The sequence below is a fragment of the Uloborus diversus genome, chromosome 5, assembly GCF_026930045.1.
Source record: "Uloborus diversus isolate 005 chromosome 5, Udiv.v.3.1, whole genome shotgun sequence".
Classification (NCBI taxonomy): Eukaryota; Metazoa; Arthropoda; class Arachnida; order Araneae; family Uloboridae; genus Uloborus; species Uloborus diversus.
Genome location: NC_072735.1, coordinates 151,542,996 through 151,561,361, shown reverse-complemented (window position 1 = coordinate 151,561,361; position 18,366 = coordinate 151,542,996). Strand labels below are relative to the sequence as shown.

Below are 18,366 nucleotides of genomic sequence, written 5' to 3'. Positions count from 1 at the left end.
ACGAGGGTCATTCATTAATTAAAGAGATAAACGGATTTTTTTCCAGGTCAATTTGATTTTACGAAATTAGATTTTTTTTCCTTTCAACAAAATCCCCATCAACATTTATGCACCTGTCCCAACGGGTTACTAGCTTTTTTATACAGGTTGCAAAGAACCTTGGTGTAGAAGCCAATTTCACAAAAATTGCTCGTCATCTTCGTTATCCTAGAATTATTTCCAAGTAATGGGGGCCAAAAAATGGAAATCAAAGGGTGCTAAGTCAGGGCTATGAGGGGATGAGTCAGTACCTCCCAGCCTACTGGATTCATGATTCATTCAGCTACGAGAGGACGGTCTTGGTGGAGAATCACACCCTCTCCACTGAGATCCACAACGTTTCTCTCTCATGGCTCGCTTCACCTTCTTCAGAAGCATATCTGAATAGTATTGATTGCGTATTGTGCTCTGATCCTCGAGATAATCGCAATATACCGTACCTTCAACAGCCCGGCCAGAACGGTGTATGTCAGACACTGATTCTTGACCACTTTTGAATCGTTCTACCCCCTTGTAAAAATTTTCATGATTCATGCAACTTTTACAATACACTTCAGTCATTCTAGAGAATAAATTAGCTGGTTTTTCACCTTCAGCAATAAAAAAAAATGAATCACAGATCGTTGTCTAACCAATGTGGAATTTTCAAGAAGACCCCAAACCGTTTCACTTAATTTTGAGATTATAAAAAGAGCAATGCTGATCAATCAGCTGATTAGAACTCATTCCAATGATCCCAACTTAAGATTCCAAATGCTTCAAACTCGCACTACCAAGTCATTTTGCCACATCAATTTGTTACTTTAACTGTTGATTTTTTTTTATTTGAAAGATTACTTTATTGAGAATGTTCTTAACTGATTTTCATCTTTGTAGGACTTAAAGAATTGAAAATATTCGCAACTCCAGAGCTCGAATACGCTACCTTGCGGTGATTAACAATACTAAAGAAAAAGGTAAAACATTCCATTCCACGTGTTTTCTTTGGGATAAATTACAGGCTTCTGACAGTTTATGGTATGATGTAATTTCAGAAGATTAGAAAAGATTGTTTCCCACAAACACGATGAAAAATTACTGTCATTCACTAAGCGTCAAAGCAAGTTATAAGTTACGGCATGTGTTTGTTTTGCCTTTTTCATCCGACACTGGACAGTGGCTGCAGCGCCCCCTATAGTTTATTGGACTTGAGAATTAATTAAAACCGTGAAAATTTGCATTTTTCGCAATTTTGGTAGTGAAAACTTACTTGCATATTTAAAATATTAGCATCAGTCAAAAAAAGAAGGAGTTTTCCTGCTTCTGACGGAATTTGTTTTGAACTTCCGTGCAAACAGAACTTGAATTATGGCCTTTTTGTTCAATTTATAGAACAGTAAATTTGAAAACTTTGTGCAGCGTTTTTCATTGTGTTTAGCGCTGATATATATAATTGAATAAAAAGTACGACAGAAATATTTTTTTGATAAAAGAAACACATATACCATAGGCATCAAAATATTTGACGCTAAGCAAATGTCAAAATGTCCAACTAGATGAAGAATATTTGTTTCTAAATGTACAAAAGGACTCATTAAACTCAAAACTGATCCATTATAACAACAAGCTTTTAGAAAACAGGACGAAACAAGGTAGAAAGCCGAAATTATACCGGAAAACGGAAATGTTTTCATCCAGTGAAATGCACAAAGCCCGCTATTGAAAAGTTCACCGCTTTACCTTGCAATTTTCCGGCTGATGCCACCGTCCGAAATGTAATATAGACGGATATTCGTCACAAAGTGAAATGTCAGGAGTTCAGGGGCTCAATAATTCACGCGTCTTTTACAACTTACTAATAATAATATCAGTTGAATCTCACGTTTTGGAAAAAGAACAAGAAAAAATAGAAAGTTTTTGTTTCCGTATTTCGCGACCTCGATCTATACAGGTATTATTTCTCTTTTGTAGAAAAGAAGCAGCAAATGTTTGGAATTTAATATCGAACAAAGTTGGTAGATATTTTCCCTAGTTTGTGAAGCCATAGTTAAGAGTTTAAACAGTAGATTTCGTTCGTAATTTTGCTTTTATGAAAGTAAGAAATCTTTAAGTGATTTATGATACTAAGACCAAAGAGTTATTTAGGTTCCCGATACATAACAATATATGCATTGCTCGTTTAGTTTTGTAGAAACATAAACATATTTTTATGTTATTTTTTCACTTTACTGTTTGTTTGCTCAATATACCGTCTTGCATGACTGAACCTTCGTCCTAATGATTATATTGGTCTGTGAAGAAGTTGAGCCCGTCGTGATCACACATATGGGTAAGTGAGGAAATCAAAGCCTCCTCCCCCCCCATTGAAAATTATCCAAGTGCTCAAGGTAAGCTCAAAGTATGAGCTGAACTTTTATTTTGTTCGATTGGTAATGTACATTAAAAATGTTTTTTTTTTTTTTGAAGAGGAAGGGATTTTTATTTTGTATACTTTAATTTTCGTTATTTTTCTTTAGGAGGAAGGAATTTTTATGTTGTTAAAATTGCATTCGCGTAAATTTTTTTTTTCTCCTCCGGAAAGGAGGGGGATTTTCGCTTTATTCGAATTTAACATGTGTTCTAATTGAATTCATTTAATCTGAGAAGGGTAGGGAGGGAATACTTATCCTATCCCAACTGTGATAAGTATTTCTATTATATTATTCTTATTCAGGGAAGGGGTAGCTTTATTTTGTCACAACTGTGCAATGCGAATTTCAATAGAACTCTTTCTTTTTCGAGATGAGCTAGTTTTTATTTTGTTCTCATTGTAAAGGAAGTTTTGCGGCATTATGGAAGAAATTATTTTTTTACTACACCGAATAAGCTTAGTGATTAGATTAAAATATGCGTGCACATTTTAGATCAAGAAAATGGGGGGGGGGGGGGGTAAAGAAATTTTCATTAACTCAAGGAACTTTTTTAAATTTTAAAGTCTTAGCACGGGCACCACGTAGCGGATACAGCCAGTTATGTATATTGAATAATTGGCAGTTCCGTGTAGTTATTGGATGAAAAGTTATTCATTTTGAAAAGCTTCCTGAAGTTGTAAACATGAGCAACTTTTAAGAGCAGTGAAAGCAGTGAACATTCTCAGAGGTAGTTTAGTGGAGATATGAAAGAAAATTCTTCATTGTGCTCCCTCCTCCCCCTCTTCATTTACTATTTTTGAAATTTATTTACTTGTAAAAGTGCTAGAATACAAGAGCGCCCATACGCAAAATTTTAAGGGGGGGGGGGGTGGAGGGATCAAATATTTCCCCCATGGTTTAGCAGGATATTTTCCCCATAGAAACCGATTTCAGTACAGATTAGAGATATTAAAATTTGACATTTTTGATAAATTAATAATTAATGGCTGAAGAAGAAATGTTTTTACATTTTTGCAAAGAAAAAAGTACTAAAAGCAAGGAAGTTCTAATTTTAAACGGGAGGGGGGGGGTTAAGCCTCCCTTACCCCCCATATGGGTGCCCTTGCTAGAATAGAGGGGAAAGTGAATTGCGACTCATCTTTCTACCCATTCATAGTTCGATGACCACCAGTGAATGTCAAGAGCATGCGTCGCCCTTGCATTTCGCCCTTGTGTTTTCACGCTTTGCCAGCTAATTGCTGTTTCCCACGGGAAGGGCATCCTTTTGTTTCTCTGTCACTTTTGTTTCCGTGTAGGAACTTTCGGTTTCACTTTTTTTTTTCCGACATTCATTTGCTAAAGCCATCTTGCTTCTGTTTGTTCCGCATTCCGTTTTTCATTTGTTTATGTGCTTTTTTCTGTGTTATTCTGAGAAATAATTTTAATTTCGTTTCGAAGTCAAATTATTAGAATTTTATAAATGTTTTGCATTTTAAAGAGAGACGGATTTTCAAATTTCTTTACCTTTGAGCTGCCCATTTGTTTTCGTTTGGTCTTTGGTTTAAAATTTATCTTGCTCAAAAAATGTTTTAATTTTATTTATTGGTTTGCTGCGCGAAATTCAAATATTCATACTTGTGTTCGTTTTTGTAAAACTTTTCAAAATTCTAGAAGTCTTTTTGATACTTTTTTCGACGTTCTAACAATCGTTTAACGCAGTATAACCTTATAACCTACGCACGCTCTTGCACCGAAAAAAAAAAACGATAAAATTAATTGTGACTTTACTAACACATACTTTTGTAATTTTTACTTCTTACTTTTTATAAACAATTTTTACATCAAAATTGCAAAATCGAACAAAATCGATTCAAAAATCTTCGAACAATTCAGATATAAAGAAAAAAGAATTTCAATTAAGTTATTAAACATTCGAAGAAGTAAGAATTATCCAAACGCATTAAAATAATCATGGTATTTATTTCGCATCTTCATTTTATTGAAAAAGAAAGTGGACTTAAAAAAGAAAATTTGAATTAACCTTTGCTAACATTTTGGTAAGCAGGATAATGGTGAAGGACAAAAAATGTTTATTGAAATTCATTCGGTCATATTCATGAGATTAACAATTTCAAAAAAAAAAAAAAAAAAAAAAAGGAATAAATAAAAGCGATAATATTCAAAATTTATACTTGTTCATTGCTTATAACTATTATTTTCTATGTGAAATAAAACAAAATTGTCACTAGTTGTAATTTTGTTAGAAAACTATTTTCCGCACTCTTCAAAACAAAAACGAAGCCGTTTTAAATAAAAACAATTAGTACAGAATGGAAAAATGAATAAAATGTTTTAAAACATCTAAAAGTGCAGTATTTTTTACATTACAATAATCATAGCATCTGGTTGAACTCGGATGTAGAGAAACCATGAGAATCAATCAAATAATATAAATGGCAAATGAAACAAGAAATAAGAGGTCAGTTTTTTTTAGCAAGAAATAATATATTTGAGTACAAAAAAAGTCTTCTTATAGAATAGAAAAAGATAATTTACAGAAATCGTCCACCACTTAATTTAGAAATTATTTCGATATTAAATGTCTCTTTGTTGTTAGAATCGTTCATCCTGTATTCACTGTAACTCATAATATTCCACAATTTTTAAGGACGGAAAATTTGGCTTAATGATGATTATCGATGCATCCTCATTGGTTAAGTTGATGAGATTTAACTGAAAAACATACCTGTTGGGTACCGCATCGTGGAAATCCATTTCCTCTTGATATCCTTAGAACGCTTGTTGTTCCACCATTGCCATCGTAAAAACAAGAATCGTAAAAACCATAAGTATAGATTCGACCATAGAAACCTTCTGGTGTTTTCATGGTGAATTCTATCCCATCAGGACTGCACGATTGACTCACTAAGAGAAAAAAAATTAAAGGTACCAGAAATTTAAAATCTAGCAGTGATTTAATAATGAATCTAAATATTTTTGTATTTTCGTTTTGAATAAAGATACGTTATGTGTGGCCTATGTATTTAAAACTTTCAAAATTAATTCATTTATGATTTAAAATTGGTTATTTATCTTTATTACATTACGACAGAAAGTTGATTAAATGTAAATTGAAAATAAATAAATATATTTTGCTATGTGGTTTACATGATTTTTTATACTTTAGTTCAGTGTTTATTAAAAAATGATCCGCGGAACGGGATCGGTCCGTGAAAGATTCGCAAACTTTAAAGCGTTTCCTAAGTAAGGTTATTCGTCGGAATCTTGGTAATTGTGTTCGAAAGGAAATCTACGAAAAATGTCGGATGTTCTTTCGTTCATAAGAATAAGTTTCGAGGGCAACAGGAGGTTTAGGTTCGATTGATTGCTGGGTTCTCTACCTTTGAAGACACTCAGATTCTCAGGTGGTACTAAAGCATTCCCAACTTGTATCAGGTGTGACAACAGCGGAGTCACAGCGCAACATCTTCTACTTTGTGTTGGCTGAAACAGAAATGATCTGTTGAAAAGACCTAATTTGATATTGCAGGTAAGGAAATAGAAAGAACTTATGCATCTGATCTGCTTTGCATCAACGAGTCACAGCACAACATCTACTACGTTGTGTTGGCAAAACAGAAATGATTTGTTGAGAAGATCGAATTTGGTATTGCAGGTCAGGAAATCGAAAGAACTTATGCATGTGATATGATTTGCATCAACGGAGCAACAGCACATCTTCTATGTATTGTTGGATAAACAGAAAGAATATGCCGAACAGACCTAATTTGGTATTGGAAATCAGGAAATTGAACGAACTCACGGATATGATCTGATTTACATCAAAAAGATTTTTAGGAAAAAAAAGATGAGATCACGTGCTATATACTGAAAAAGAAGTTCGTTGTAATCATTTGCAAATTTCTCTCTTTTAGCGTTATTTCTATCAATTTCATCTATTTCATGTCGATGGCATTGTTTTCTCAACCCACTCAACCCATATGACAAGCTATTTTATAAGAAATAATTGACACATTCAGTTTTTTTCGTACGCTTTTGAAATTATGTTTCAAAACTGCGAATGAAATTATTTTGCCGGAATTGAAATTATTATCATGTTTTGGTCTCACCATCAATGCAGTTAGGGGCGCTTGCTCCAGGTATTCCATTTGCTGCCGCAGCGTCTCTTTCGTAAAAGTCAAATTGGGAATCTTGCTCGAAATGACCTGGATTATTAAGTTGAAGATGTCTCGTATCTTGGTCGCTCAGTTCACAGTTGTCCGGAATTACATTTCTAGAAACAATCGAAGATATTGATGTAGCATAATTTATAAGCTTCTGCATATGGAAAGAGTTAATATTTTGCCTCTGCAAAAAACAGACAAAAATACTAAAGCAGGACTGTGCAAAAAATGTTTTCACTGCTACAGATAAATTTATTTAATAAATGACATCATCTACAGCGTTTAACATAAACTACTAGCGGAAGGCAAATTTGGTTTTCTTCATAATGTATGTTTTATAGGAAAAAAGTATAAACATAATGTTGTGGAGTGTAAATGTAAGATTATAATTTCTAATATAAAGGTCCATAACTTAGAAAAAAAATATGAAGACTGACAGAAAATTTAACCTTTCGGCAAAGATTCGACTTTTTTGACCTAATTTATAAGATTTCAGAATGCATGAAAGAAATAATTAACGTAGTAGCAAGGTCTCTTATTGTATTCAATGTTCGTGACTTTAGTTTCATACTTATCACTCATCAAAATATTACTGGATATCTAGTACTAGAATTTCTCTTACTAGAAATTGAGCTAATGGAGGGGTTATTTTGCTTGTATGAATGCTCATGCAGTTTAATACATTTACTACTGAAAGCATTAGAGACACCAAGGAATACGTGACCTACCTCATACATTTATAGCTTTAATGTTTCAAATTGAAAGACAGTATTATGAAATCAGAAAGGAAGACTAGCTTGATTAGAAACAGGTTTTACATTCTTATGTAATATTCAAGATTAGCATTCATTTTAGTCTTTTCTCCCTCCTACATTTTTTTGAAATATTTATCAGTTGTTGTTTAGCGGTCATTTCAGAAACTCTTACTTGCATTGAAGAAATAGCTTGTACTTAGTGTATAATGATTATTTCATATGATATCCAAAATTGTTCCTTTTTGTAATTCGATAACCCAGTAGGCTTTTTGTTAGTTTTTTTTTTTTTGTAAACGTCGATGAGACACATTTATGTATATATATATATATATATATATATATATATATATATATATATATATATATATATATATATATATATATATATATATATATATATATATATATATATATATATAATATATATATATATATATATATATATTTTTGTAACTTTATTTTTAAAATTGGAATTCTCTTCAGGTTCAGAGAGAGAGGGAGAGCTGGGAATACGGTGAAGATGATCAGATTTTTCCCTACTTAAAATATTGACTTGTTTGTATGCAGAGAATTATGGTCTATAAATACATATCATATGCGCTCACCTAAAATTAAAAGACAGGCAGACAAATTCCCTTTCTTCTAAGCAAGCCTTTTCACAATCTTCTTCCCTGTCTGTTCTGACCACTCTCCTAACGTAGAAACTCCTGAGTCTGGTGCCGTAACCCACCCTTCTGAAGAGGCCTCCGTTATACATTCCTGGTTTGCAAAGTTCGTAGTTGTTGTTAGGGGAACTGTTGACCCATTCCAGCTGGAGGGTAAATGCCATTGCCATGGAATGGATTAGCATGTGGATATCCAGGATAACCACCTTGGAATCCACCAGGAGCAGAGTGAGGGTTTTGATGAGGTGGAGCTACTGGAGGATAACCACCTGCTTGACTCCAACTATGAGCATTGCCTGAGCCCCAAGGTTGAGAAGCGGGTGGCATAACTGCTGGGGGATAGGCTGGAAAAATTCACTGGGCCTTGGTGGTGAGGGTTCTGGTTCCATCCTTGTCCGCTCCATGGACCAGAAGGCCATGCCTGAGAAATAGAAGGATTTCCACCTGAACCTCCTGCTACTGGTCCACCTATACCCCATCTGGAAGGTCCAAATCCGGGAGCACCAGCAGTTGGACCATAACCGGGTCTGTGGATGAAACTGTGTCCTCTGTTTCCACTTCCTCTGACTGTAAAAAAGGACACTTTATTAAGTCACACTATTATTATGTCACATAATAACTTAATTGTGTTAATACCTGAAATATTTTTTTAAATAGAATATCACATTTATTGTACTTATAAAAATGTTTATTTAAAAAAGCAAATCTAAGTATAACTGAAAAGAACTTCCATAGTGACCGTTGCTTAATGTGCAAAATCTTGTCATAAACTTATATGACTTCAGTAGAAAGTTTTAAAAGAAAAGTGAAATTCTTAAATCATTCTGTATGAGACTATACTGCACCTTAATTGTGTGAGACTGATTTATAGCAATAATATTCAGTGCTCAGCATTATGCTATTTAACAGAAAAAAGTTATGGTACCTAACATCCTTTATCTTCATATAATATTTTTCTTTTTAGATTTTTTTTTTCCTTGGAAAGAACTTGACTTCCACTTGAAACTTTAAGTCGACACTGATTCAAAAGAGGTAAATATTTTAAATTGAAAGTAATTTTTTTCTATAACAGACGCTGTCTTATTAGTATTTTATATAATTGTTTATGTATGCTTTGGTGTTTGATGTTTGATTTTGTGGGAAAATTTAAAATTTTGAAGTGCAGTCAGTTGTTTAAATAAACAATGAGCATCACTACCACCCTGCTGTGATCTGTTTGATTTCAATTTAATCATGCTACAATCTGCATTTTGGTAAGGTGTTGCTCTTTGTACTAAAATAGTTGTTTTTACGCTTCTTGTACATACTACATAGAAAAACTTTAAATCGTATACAAATACTAGTTAAAACATTTATTTCATTAGTGTTTGGATACGAGGTGCTGTAATTTTTTTTTTTTGGCAAGATGGCTTCCTTCACCATAAATACATCTTTTTTAATGTACCCAACCTTCACCAGGTAGAAATGCAAGCCAGGAACCTTCACCATAAAGCCAGATTTCAAGCATTTCGAAAAATACATAATATTGATATAAAAAAAAGAGCAAGAACACATCTTATTTCACCATCACCAGTTTAAAGAGTGGTGCAAACGGAATAGTGCTTGATTAACTTTAAAAGCTGAGTTTTCCCTCAGTTACTGTACCGTTTTCAGAAATCTTAGGAAAAAGTTGAAAACCTTCAACATTCCTAATATTTCCACCCGTAATTGAGCAAGCAAGCTACAGGCACGAAAACGCTGCTGCAGTTGCACCCGCCACCGATTTGATCCCGGTAGATGACAGTCGGGTACTTACTCCATTTGAACTCATAGTAATCGTAGGATTCGTCGTCTACGAGATTCGGCTTGTTGGAGGCTCCACTAGATTGGCTGCTGAATCGGCAGGACTGAAATCGCGAACTGTACTCGACCGACTGGCAGTCACGGTTATAGCGTCGCATGCACTCGTCAAGGCATTCTTGGAAGGAATAGACTTTCACTTCGACCTGGTGAGCAACGTCTAGTCGTTTTCTACGGAAGCACTCGACAGTGGCGTTGTTGATGTAAGCGTCTGGTGAAAGATCAGACGCATGGATCAGAATTGGGTTGTTTCCCCATTTTTCCATTTTTTTTTTTTTTTGAAAGAGCATGGTCAAAGACATGGGGAAAGTTACTTTTTTTCTCAATTTTGACTTATTTTCTCTCTTAAAAAAATCTTAAACGACATTCAGCCGTTGTTTTCATTTTCGCTGCCTACGTCAAAAGTGAGCAAATCGCTAGTGCTACCAAAATGTTTCAGGGCACCGCCAAACTTCGCTAAATGGATATTTTATTTAACTAACAATTCTTGTTCTGCTAATAAATTGCTTGCTGTGAAAAAAAAATCACTAAAAGGCGATATCTTTCCAAAAAAGACAACCATGCACTCCGATTTAAGATAGCTTTCATCACTTGTGACGTCACAAGATGAAAAATTTTTGTTTAAAAATCAGACATTTAAAAAAATTAACTAAAAATTAAATGTTGAGGAAATAAAAGAATTTTCTGGGTTCATGTTATTATTTTCGCTTATTCAACCAATTTCAGTCACTAAAAGTAATATATTTTTGACTGAAAGGAACATCCTCATTTCATTTAAAGAGTCAAAATTCATCGACAAAGGCTTTAAGTACATTTGATTCCTTTTCTTGGTGCGCAAAAAATGTCCACTTTAATTCTAACAAATAATTTTCTTCGGAACTTAACGATTTTTATAAGAAAAGAAGTCCATTTTTGATGTGGATAAAAGCTAAAAGTCGTAATTTTTACGCTCTATAAAAGAGTACCGGAAACATTGAAGTTTGAAGACTCAATTCATTTTAAGACATGCGGGGTACATATACATATGATTTTTTTTTTAGAAGAGCTGCTTATTCTGCGACCTACACAGGCTGCGGAGTTGGATGGAAAATGATCGAAGTCAGAAATTTTAGAACCTTCAAACTCTGACTCCGGCTTATTTACCCCAAAATCAGTTCGACTCTGACTTCGATTCCACAAGCACTGGCAGAGCTGCGCACTTTCTGGGAAAATGTCCGACCCCGAATTCCTTAGAACTTTACACTTTCGACTCCCGAATCTGACTCATTCTTCTTAAAATTCCTACATAGAAAAATTTAGTTTCGTGGTATTTTTTCAGAGAAAACATCTCTAGACAGATAGATGGCTTAAGAACAGCAAAACTTTTCGAAAAGCACATAACGAAGACTTCCGATATTAAAAATTCTGCGACATTATTATTTTAACTATGAAATGAAATCAAGCTATTTCAAACCCGACAGCGCCATACTTTTTTCCAGAGTACTATTTTAAATTGCAAGAAGATTAACATCACATTTACTGAGTGTATTCTTCTAAATATCATAACATTTTCAAAAAAAAAAAAAAAACTGTGCGACTTTCAAAGTATAAATGGATTTTTTAAAACAATTCAAGATGCTAAGTACGTGTACAAATTGTGTGCTAACAAATTAAGAAATTTCAATTCATTACGAAATTTTTTTGAAAAAAGTACTACGCATCTTTTCTTTTATAACTTATATGTGCAAATATTTTCAAAAGTTCGATTTTTTAAAAATATATATCTATAACCAACTCAATTTTGCATTCGAGTTGATCAACAAGATGTTTCAAAGAAATACATACACGATAATTTAAAGCTAATTAAAATAATATTGTTTGGCAGTACGACTGCTCAATAAACCAAACATTTACGTTTGGTTTTATTTGGCTTGAGAATAGTTGTTTTAACAAACATAAACAAATTATTTGGTTCAACATGTAAAAACTAGTAAAAAACACTTAATTTCAAGATTAGTAAAAACATTTTTTATTCTTAGAGCAAACACTTAAATTGAAAAATATGAAGGCGTTATTATTAACATTCAGTTAAGGAAAGAAAAAGGTATTAGAAAAAATATGAAACACACAATAAATACTTCTACCAATGAAGGTTGGGATAACATACTTTAAAATTTTCTAAGCTGTTTTTTTTATACTGATTTCATAATTAGACATCTCGTATAATTAATTAATTTTTTTTATCAGATTTATTTTATCTTAAATGCTTTCTATCTTTATTTGAGTAGTCTTTAAAATTTATTTTTACAATACATGATTTTAGCACAACTGAAATGTTTTCTAATATATCTGGAGAACTTGAACGTTATAGAAATGAATTACGTAATATGCAAGCCTTCAGTAAAGTTTGACCCAACGGATATTTTTACTTAGCATTGTATTTAATTTATCGATTGATAAATGGTATTGTTATTTGATTGATAATTTGCATTCTGAGTTTAAACTTCTTTTGAATTTAAAATTATAACTGTATTCCTTTGAATATCATTTTTGAAAGATCTTAAAATTGCAATAGGATGCAATAAGCCGAATTTAAAAGTTTTTACGCGTCCAATATCTAATTCAAGAAAAAGTTTTTTTTTTCTTTTGTAAAACGGCGCATTTTTCCAGGTAATAAAAAGAGAAGTGCATTGTTGGAATAATCCCACTTTATTATATGTTAAACTTAAGATCTAAAATGTTAGCCGAATATTTTAACATACAACAAAAATATTTTCGCTTTTGCCTAAAAGCTAGTTCAAAATTAATATCTTTCCCATCTTCATTGTAAAATTCGATCATGTGTAGCATGTTTAAAGAGCCACACAAACTAGGCTAAGTTTAAAAATTAAAAATGATCTGAGACTAAAGTTTTCTTTTGCAGTATTTAAGTTTTTACTTTAAAGAAACTTATTCTTAACGTTTTATTGACAACGAATCGACAAATGGATTAGAAACGAATTATCATTCAACAGATAATACATTTTACAGACAAAATATGAATTTGAACGGTTACATAAACCTAAATGAATAGCTAGAAACTCGGCCTTTATTTTCTTCTTTTGTGTTACTTAAATCTCTGCAAAAAGTAACACGTATTAGAAGCAGCAGTAGCAGCATTGGCTAAACAGAAACTCCGCTCTATTTATGGTTCACGCTAGCATTCGTGTTTTGGACATCGTATGAGAACAATGAAATTTGTATATGCTCTGGTGAAATGCAAATTGCTGTTTTAGAACACTTAAGCAAGCTTAAAATTGTCTAAAATATGTTTAAATTCAATTGTATGCCTCACTTTCATTTGAATATCAGTTCCTTACAGGAAATTAGTACTTATAGCTTAGCAGCGATAAACTAATTCCGAAAGAATGCATCGCGGAAGTAGTCATCTTACCTCGGTCAGCATTTCCACAGAGTATTCTGTAAAAGTCTCCTTTACCAGGAACTAACGTTGTGGTCTCATGTCCGGTGGACATTTCTCCGGAATCAGCAGCATCAGGGTAGTACATGTAGGTTGTGCAAAGCCAGGTATCTTCTTCGTGGTAAAAGGCTGTACACAAATAACCTCTGGTTTCCAAACTTTGGGAGCAAATGTCTGAACAGCTCTGGAAATGCTGAGTGTAAATTGTTTCCAACTCTATGGCTCCACTTGGGCGTTTACCACTTTCCATAATATGAGCTCTGTTAGGACAAGCTTGGGCTTCTAAGAATGGGGAAAAAAATGAGAGATTGCACATAGAAATGCTCTTGTCAGTTATTTTTGAGTTACGTGAAGTGTTAGATTCACTGTTTTAATTCCTAATGTTTTTAGCAGAGATTATTAAGATTGTTGTTGTTTATTTATGTAACTCGGGAGGCATTCAGTTGTGAAACTTTTTGATGGCATTCGAAATCTCGTCATACTTTCGGCTAGCTGGCATAATAGTTGACAGACAAAAACAGTTTTGAAATTTTGAAACTGCATATAGGTGGTTTAGGATACCTGATTTAAGTGGTTATAGTGATTGAAGGTAATAAAATTTGAACCATAACCCAAAATCTTCATAGCCCGACAAATGAATTGACAATTTTTGAAACAAATATGTTATAAAGAACACAAGCATTACAGTAGTTTGTGCTTAGAAAGTTAATTTTCGTCCATCTTGTATTTTCATTGAAAATTGGAGGACGAACTCAAATTTATGCGAAGTCATTTGATTCTGCAGCCTACATTGGTAGTTAGCATCAAATTATGAGGTTCATTTGATGCAGTTGTTGCATATTTAATAAATATTAGTTTGCTCAAAAGTTCAGCACATGCAAATATATTTAATGATTCCGTGAGCTTAAAATGTATTCTAAATATACTGGGAAAATTATACCTTTTTACATTATTCAATCTTAATGCATACTAGGTGGGTTAAGATACCTGATTTTTAAGTGGTTATAGCGATTAAAGGAAATGAAATTCGAAACATCACGAAAAACCTTAATAACAAATGAACAAATTTTCATGTTTCTCACCAAAAAGCAAAATATATTTAATAGTTTTGTCTAGTTACTGCTGAAAATGATAACTCTGGCACATTTTAGTGGTTAAATGTACTTAAAAATAGAAGAATTTTATATAAAAATTATGGATAAATTTAAAGCCTTCAAAATATTTAAATTTAAACTGTTAAATTATTTCGCACTGCATGCTATCCTTAGGGTGTACGGTGTACTGTACACTCACAGTACATCCGCATGTCAGAACCAAGCAGTTAGTACGTTTCATCTTTATATTGAATAATCCTGGAATTTTCCTTAAATTTAATTAACTGCAGCAAAGTTTTTATGGCATAAGGATTTTAATGCTGAAGGATTTTTACTTCAGCCTTACAGAAAAAAATTATGGGTTTTTTACAATTTTCAAATTTTTTTCTGTGATTGACTTTACCTGAAAGGCACATATTCTCGACGTAGTCACTGTTCGAATCACTGAGGAAACCTGTAGGATTCATCGCCTTGGTGCTTCGACTGAGCCTACACTTCTGGCCACCTCGGTCGAAACAGGCTGATAGGCACTCTGGATCATTGACGCATTTTTCCTCGCATTCTGTTCGATTCGTTGCAAAGACTTCTTGGTCGGTGTGACTTTCGAAACAGTAGCCGGGAGTTCTTTTGATCATGTAAAGTCGATTTGGGCAGTCATTAGTCAGTCGGGATGCTAAATAGAGAAAATTGGTTCTAAACATTTAGAACGTAATAAGAAGTAGTTATAGTTTTACAAACACAAATGTGACTACGAGCTACAAACTCTGGACTCAGCTAGACAGATGCTAATCAATATATCACTCCCCAATAAACATCAAGATGCCCTTAAAACTATTTACCGCATTGCAAGTAACAATTGCTTCCGGTAAAATATTTCAAATTCCCACATCCCTTTTGAAGCAGTAATTTTTCCTACTTTCAAAATCTGCTTAGAGTTAAAAAAACTTTAAACAATGGCTTCTGCTTAATTTAGAATGTCTGGTTTGAGACTCTGGTTGAGACTCTCGATATACGAAATTTGACATGGTACAGCGCAAATGTTCAGTATAATTGTATTCACATGTTTTAAGAGACCATTAATGCGGGTTATAAGGTCATTATGCGGGACGTGATCATATAGTAATAGCAAAATGAGCACAAATTTAGTGATTAATTATTCACGCTTCTGTATCAATAAGTTAGACTTGTATTTTGCTCAAGATGTTATCAAATCCTGTTAAGCTAACAAATCTGAATAAATTTGATAACTCATTCAGAATTACAACTTTTTGAACCACATATAGTGCGTGTTCTTGAACTTTTATGTTGAGCATGATTAGAAACTCGAGTACCTTTGACATCAAGCATTTGAAGAGCAAATAGTTTTTTTGCTATACGTTTTCATTCAAATTGCAACAAATATTTAACTTCGTGATGAATTTTTAAAATATTTTACGAAATAAAAATATAAGAATAGGGTAATCTCCTGAATTGTTGAATGTTCAAGTGAGTATCTGAAGACAAAAATGTCACCATTTCTCTATATATTCCGAATGCCCAATTTAAGTCATTATTAACGAAGCAATAATTAATTATAAGCCTCATATACTTACACGTGAAGCAAACTTTATTGAAGTGGAATGTGTTCGTCTGTCTAACAAGGACGTCTCCGCCATCTGGAGAAGCTCTATCGTGGTACATGTGACAAACGGATTCCTTGTACTCTGGATCAGCATGTTGCTGCTGATTGCCCATGTGATTGTTCGAATTCCTGACGGAATTTCCTCCGTCCATGCCAGCTTCTCCATTTTGAGGGTCAATTCGTTGTCCGGGCGTAAAATCGAACGACAAACACTTGGGGTCGTCTTCGCAACGTTGTTTGCACGTTTGCAAAACTCGGAGGGGACTGTCCACAAGAGTGATCTGGATAGAAATTGAAAAGTGAATTTTCTTAACATATATAACACAAAGAATTACGCATATAATTTTTATTCGAAATGAAAAACGTTAATTCTTCAAAAACGTATCTCACGATTTTCGTTTGGATTAGTAGTATTGATAATATGTTTCTGTAATCGTAGTATTAAGTAAATAAAGAGCGACATACTGTGGAATACGCAAACGTTGTTTTGTAGTGACCGAAAATCTTTGTGAGCCTTCATAGTGTCTAGTTGTAATTCAAAGCCAGTTAGTCCGCATACTATAATGAAATATTGAAATTATAACACAGTTTTGAAAAAAATAAGATAATTATTGAGTATATTTTGATAGTTATATTTGATAAAATGAAACTCTAAAGCATCTTTAATTTATGAAAATGGCTCCAACTATTAAAACAACGGAATGAAAAGAAAGTGTTTTAATATGAAAAAAAAAGTTAGTTGTAATGTGCCTTAATTGGTGTTTTTGATATGTGTTCTTTTTAAAATAGGGGTGTAACATATTTATATGATAATCATTTTAAGAATCTTTCTTTTCTCTTTAAAAGTGTATTAAGGTTTTTACTTCTTAAGTTAACGATTAAAGTATGAGGTTTGTAATTTTTGAATAGGTGTATAATAAATTTCTGCAGACGTTGATGTTTTGAAAGCAAACTAAAGGGGAACAAAAATAAAAATATTTAATTTAAAAAAAATCTATATTTTTACATTATATGGTTTAATGTCCTGTTTTAAAAATTTACGTCTTACGTTTTTATACGACTGCTTATTGCTACTATATTCAAGTTTAATGGAAATTCTTTTTTCTAACTCGTGTTAGTTTTCATTTACTGCAGAAAACTAACTATAATTCCTACGACTCGAGGATTTAAGGCTTCTTTCCAACCCAGTGTTTAGAAATTACGAAAGTTGATACGAAAATGTAAAGTAAAAGTCTTAATGCAGGAAGAATGCTTTTGAGAAGGACTGACAAAGAACAAATTACGGCGCTCTAAGTAAAAGACATTTTTAATGATTAGATGAATGACCAACATTGAGTAAATGGGAGAGGGGGGGGGGGGCTGCTAAGTGAATGAACTTTGCGTAAAAGGTCTCCGAAGAAGATTATGTCTCTGCCATAATCAGGGTGAAACTCATGAATTAATCAGTAAAAGATAGGGGGAAAACGTAGAGAAAATTAATAGTAAGCATTTAAAAATAATATAAAGCAAAAATCAATTGAAGTGAGAATCAACATAACTTTTTAACATACTTCAACTATTTTGTCTTTAAAATTAATTTATCTTTCATGAAGACACATGACCCACCTTTCCATATTTACTTCCAAAATATTCTTTTAAGTGAAGCTCTGCCCATCACGCCCAGGAAACTTTCAGCGAGTTACGCAGTTACATATTGAACTTTAAATACTGTTGAAAATTATAAGAACGTATGGCAAACTTAAAAAAATAACAAAGTTTTAAAGCTCCAGTTTGTAAAAAAAAAAGAGTGTGGCTTATTCAGCTGTCTTATGAAGTCATATGGTAATTGGAAAAATTAAATAAGTTACCCATAGTCTGTAGAGCCTATGAATAACTTTCACAAGAAATTACCGCTTATATTGGCGCTACAGTTGGCGGTGTTCATTGTTGACTTACCGTATGCATTTTGGCGAAAGAAGCAGAAAATAACTTTTTCTTTTCTATTAAGCACGTGCAATGAAATATATTTTTTTATAAAATGAGTATTTATAGTACGAAGTTTTTCAGATGACGGCTTCAAACACCATTTTACAGAACGAAAATAAAGAAAATAATTAAACCTTATACATCCTAATGTAATCAAAAATTATTTGGCTATGTGAAACAAATCCATACGTTTCTACCGTATGAGACAATAATTATTAAATAATTACTAAAATTGGTTTAAATATGAGGCAACAGGCATTAATTAAATAATAAAATTGATTTAAATATGAGGTAACAGGCATTAAATAACTAATAAAATTGATTTAAATGTGAAGCAACAGGCATCAAATAAGTAGTAAAATTGATTTAAATATGAAGAAACAACTATTAAATAAG

At 32.8% G+C, this 18,366-nt stretch overlaps 1 protein-coding gene across 1 annotated transcript in view; it reads right to left on the bottom strand.

The window, feature by feature from the left end:
* LOC129222431 (uncharacterized) overlaps positions 1–18,366 on the bottom strand; it is a 41,450-nt gene that overhangs the window by 13,250 nt on the left and 9,834 nt on the right. Inside the window, 9 exon segments of the mRNA XM_054856946.1 lie at positions 5,155–5,333; positions 6,539–6,702; positions 7,953–8,141; positions 8,143–8,363; positions 8,365–8,579; positions 9,808–10,062; positions 13,264–13,572; positions 14,788–15,057; positions 15,977–16,286. Coding sequence (XP_054712921.1) covers positions 5,155–5,333; positions 6,539–6,702; positions 7,953–8,141; positions 8,143–8,363; positions 8,365–8,579; positions 9,808–10,062; positions 13,264–13,572; positions 14,788–15,057; positions 15,977–16,286 — 2,112 coding nt within the window.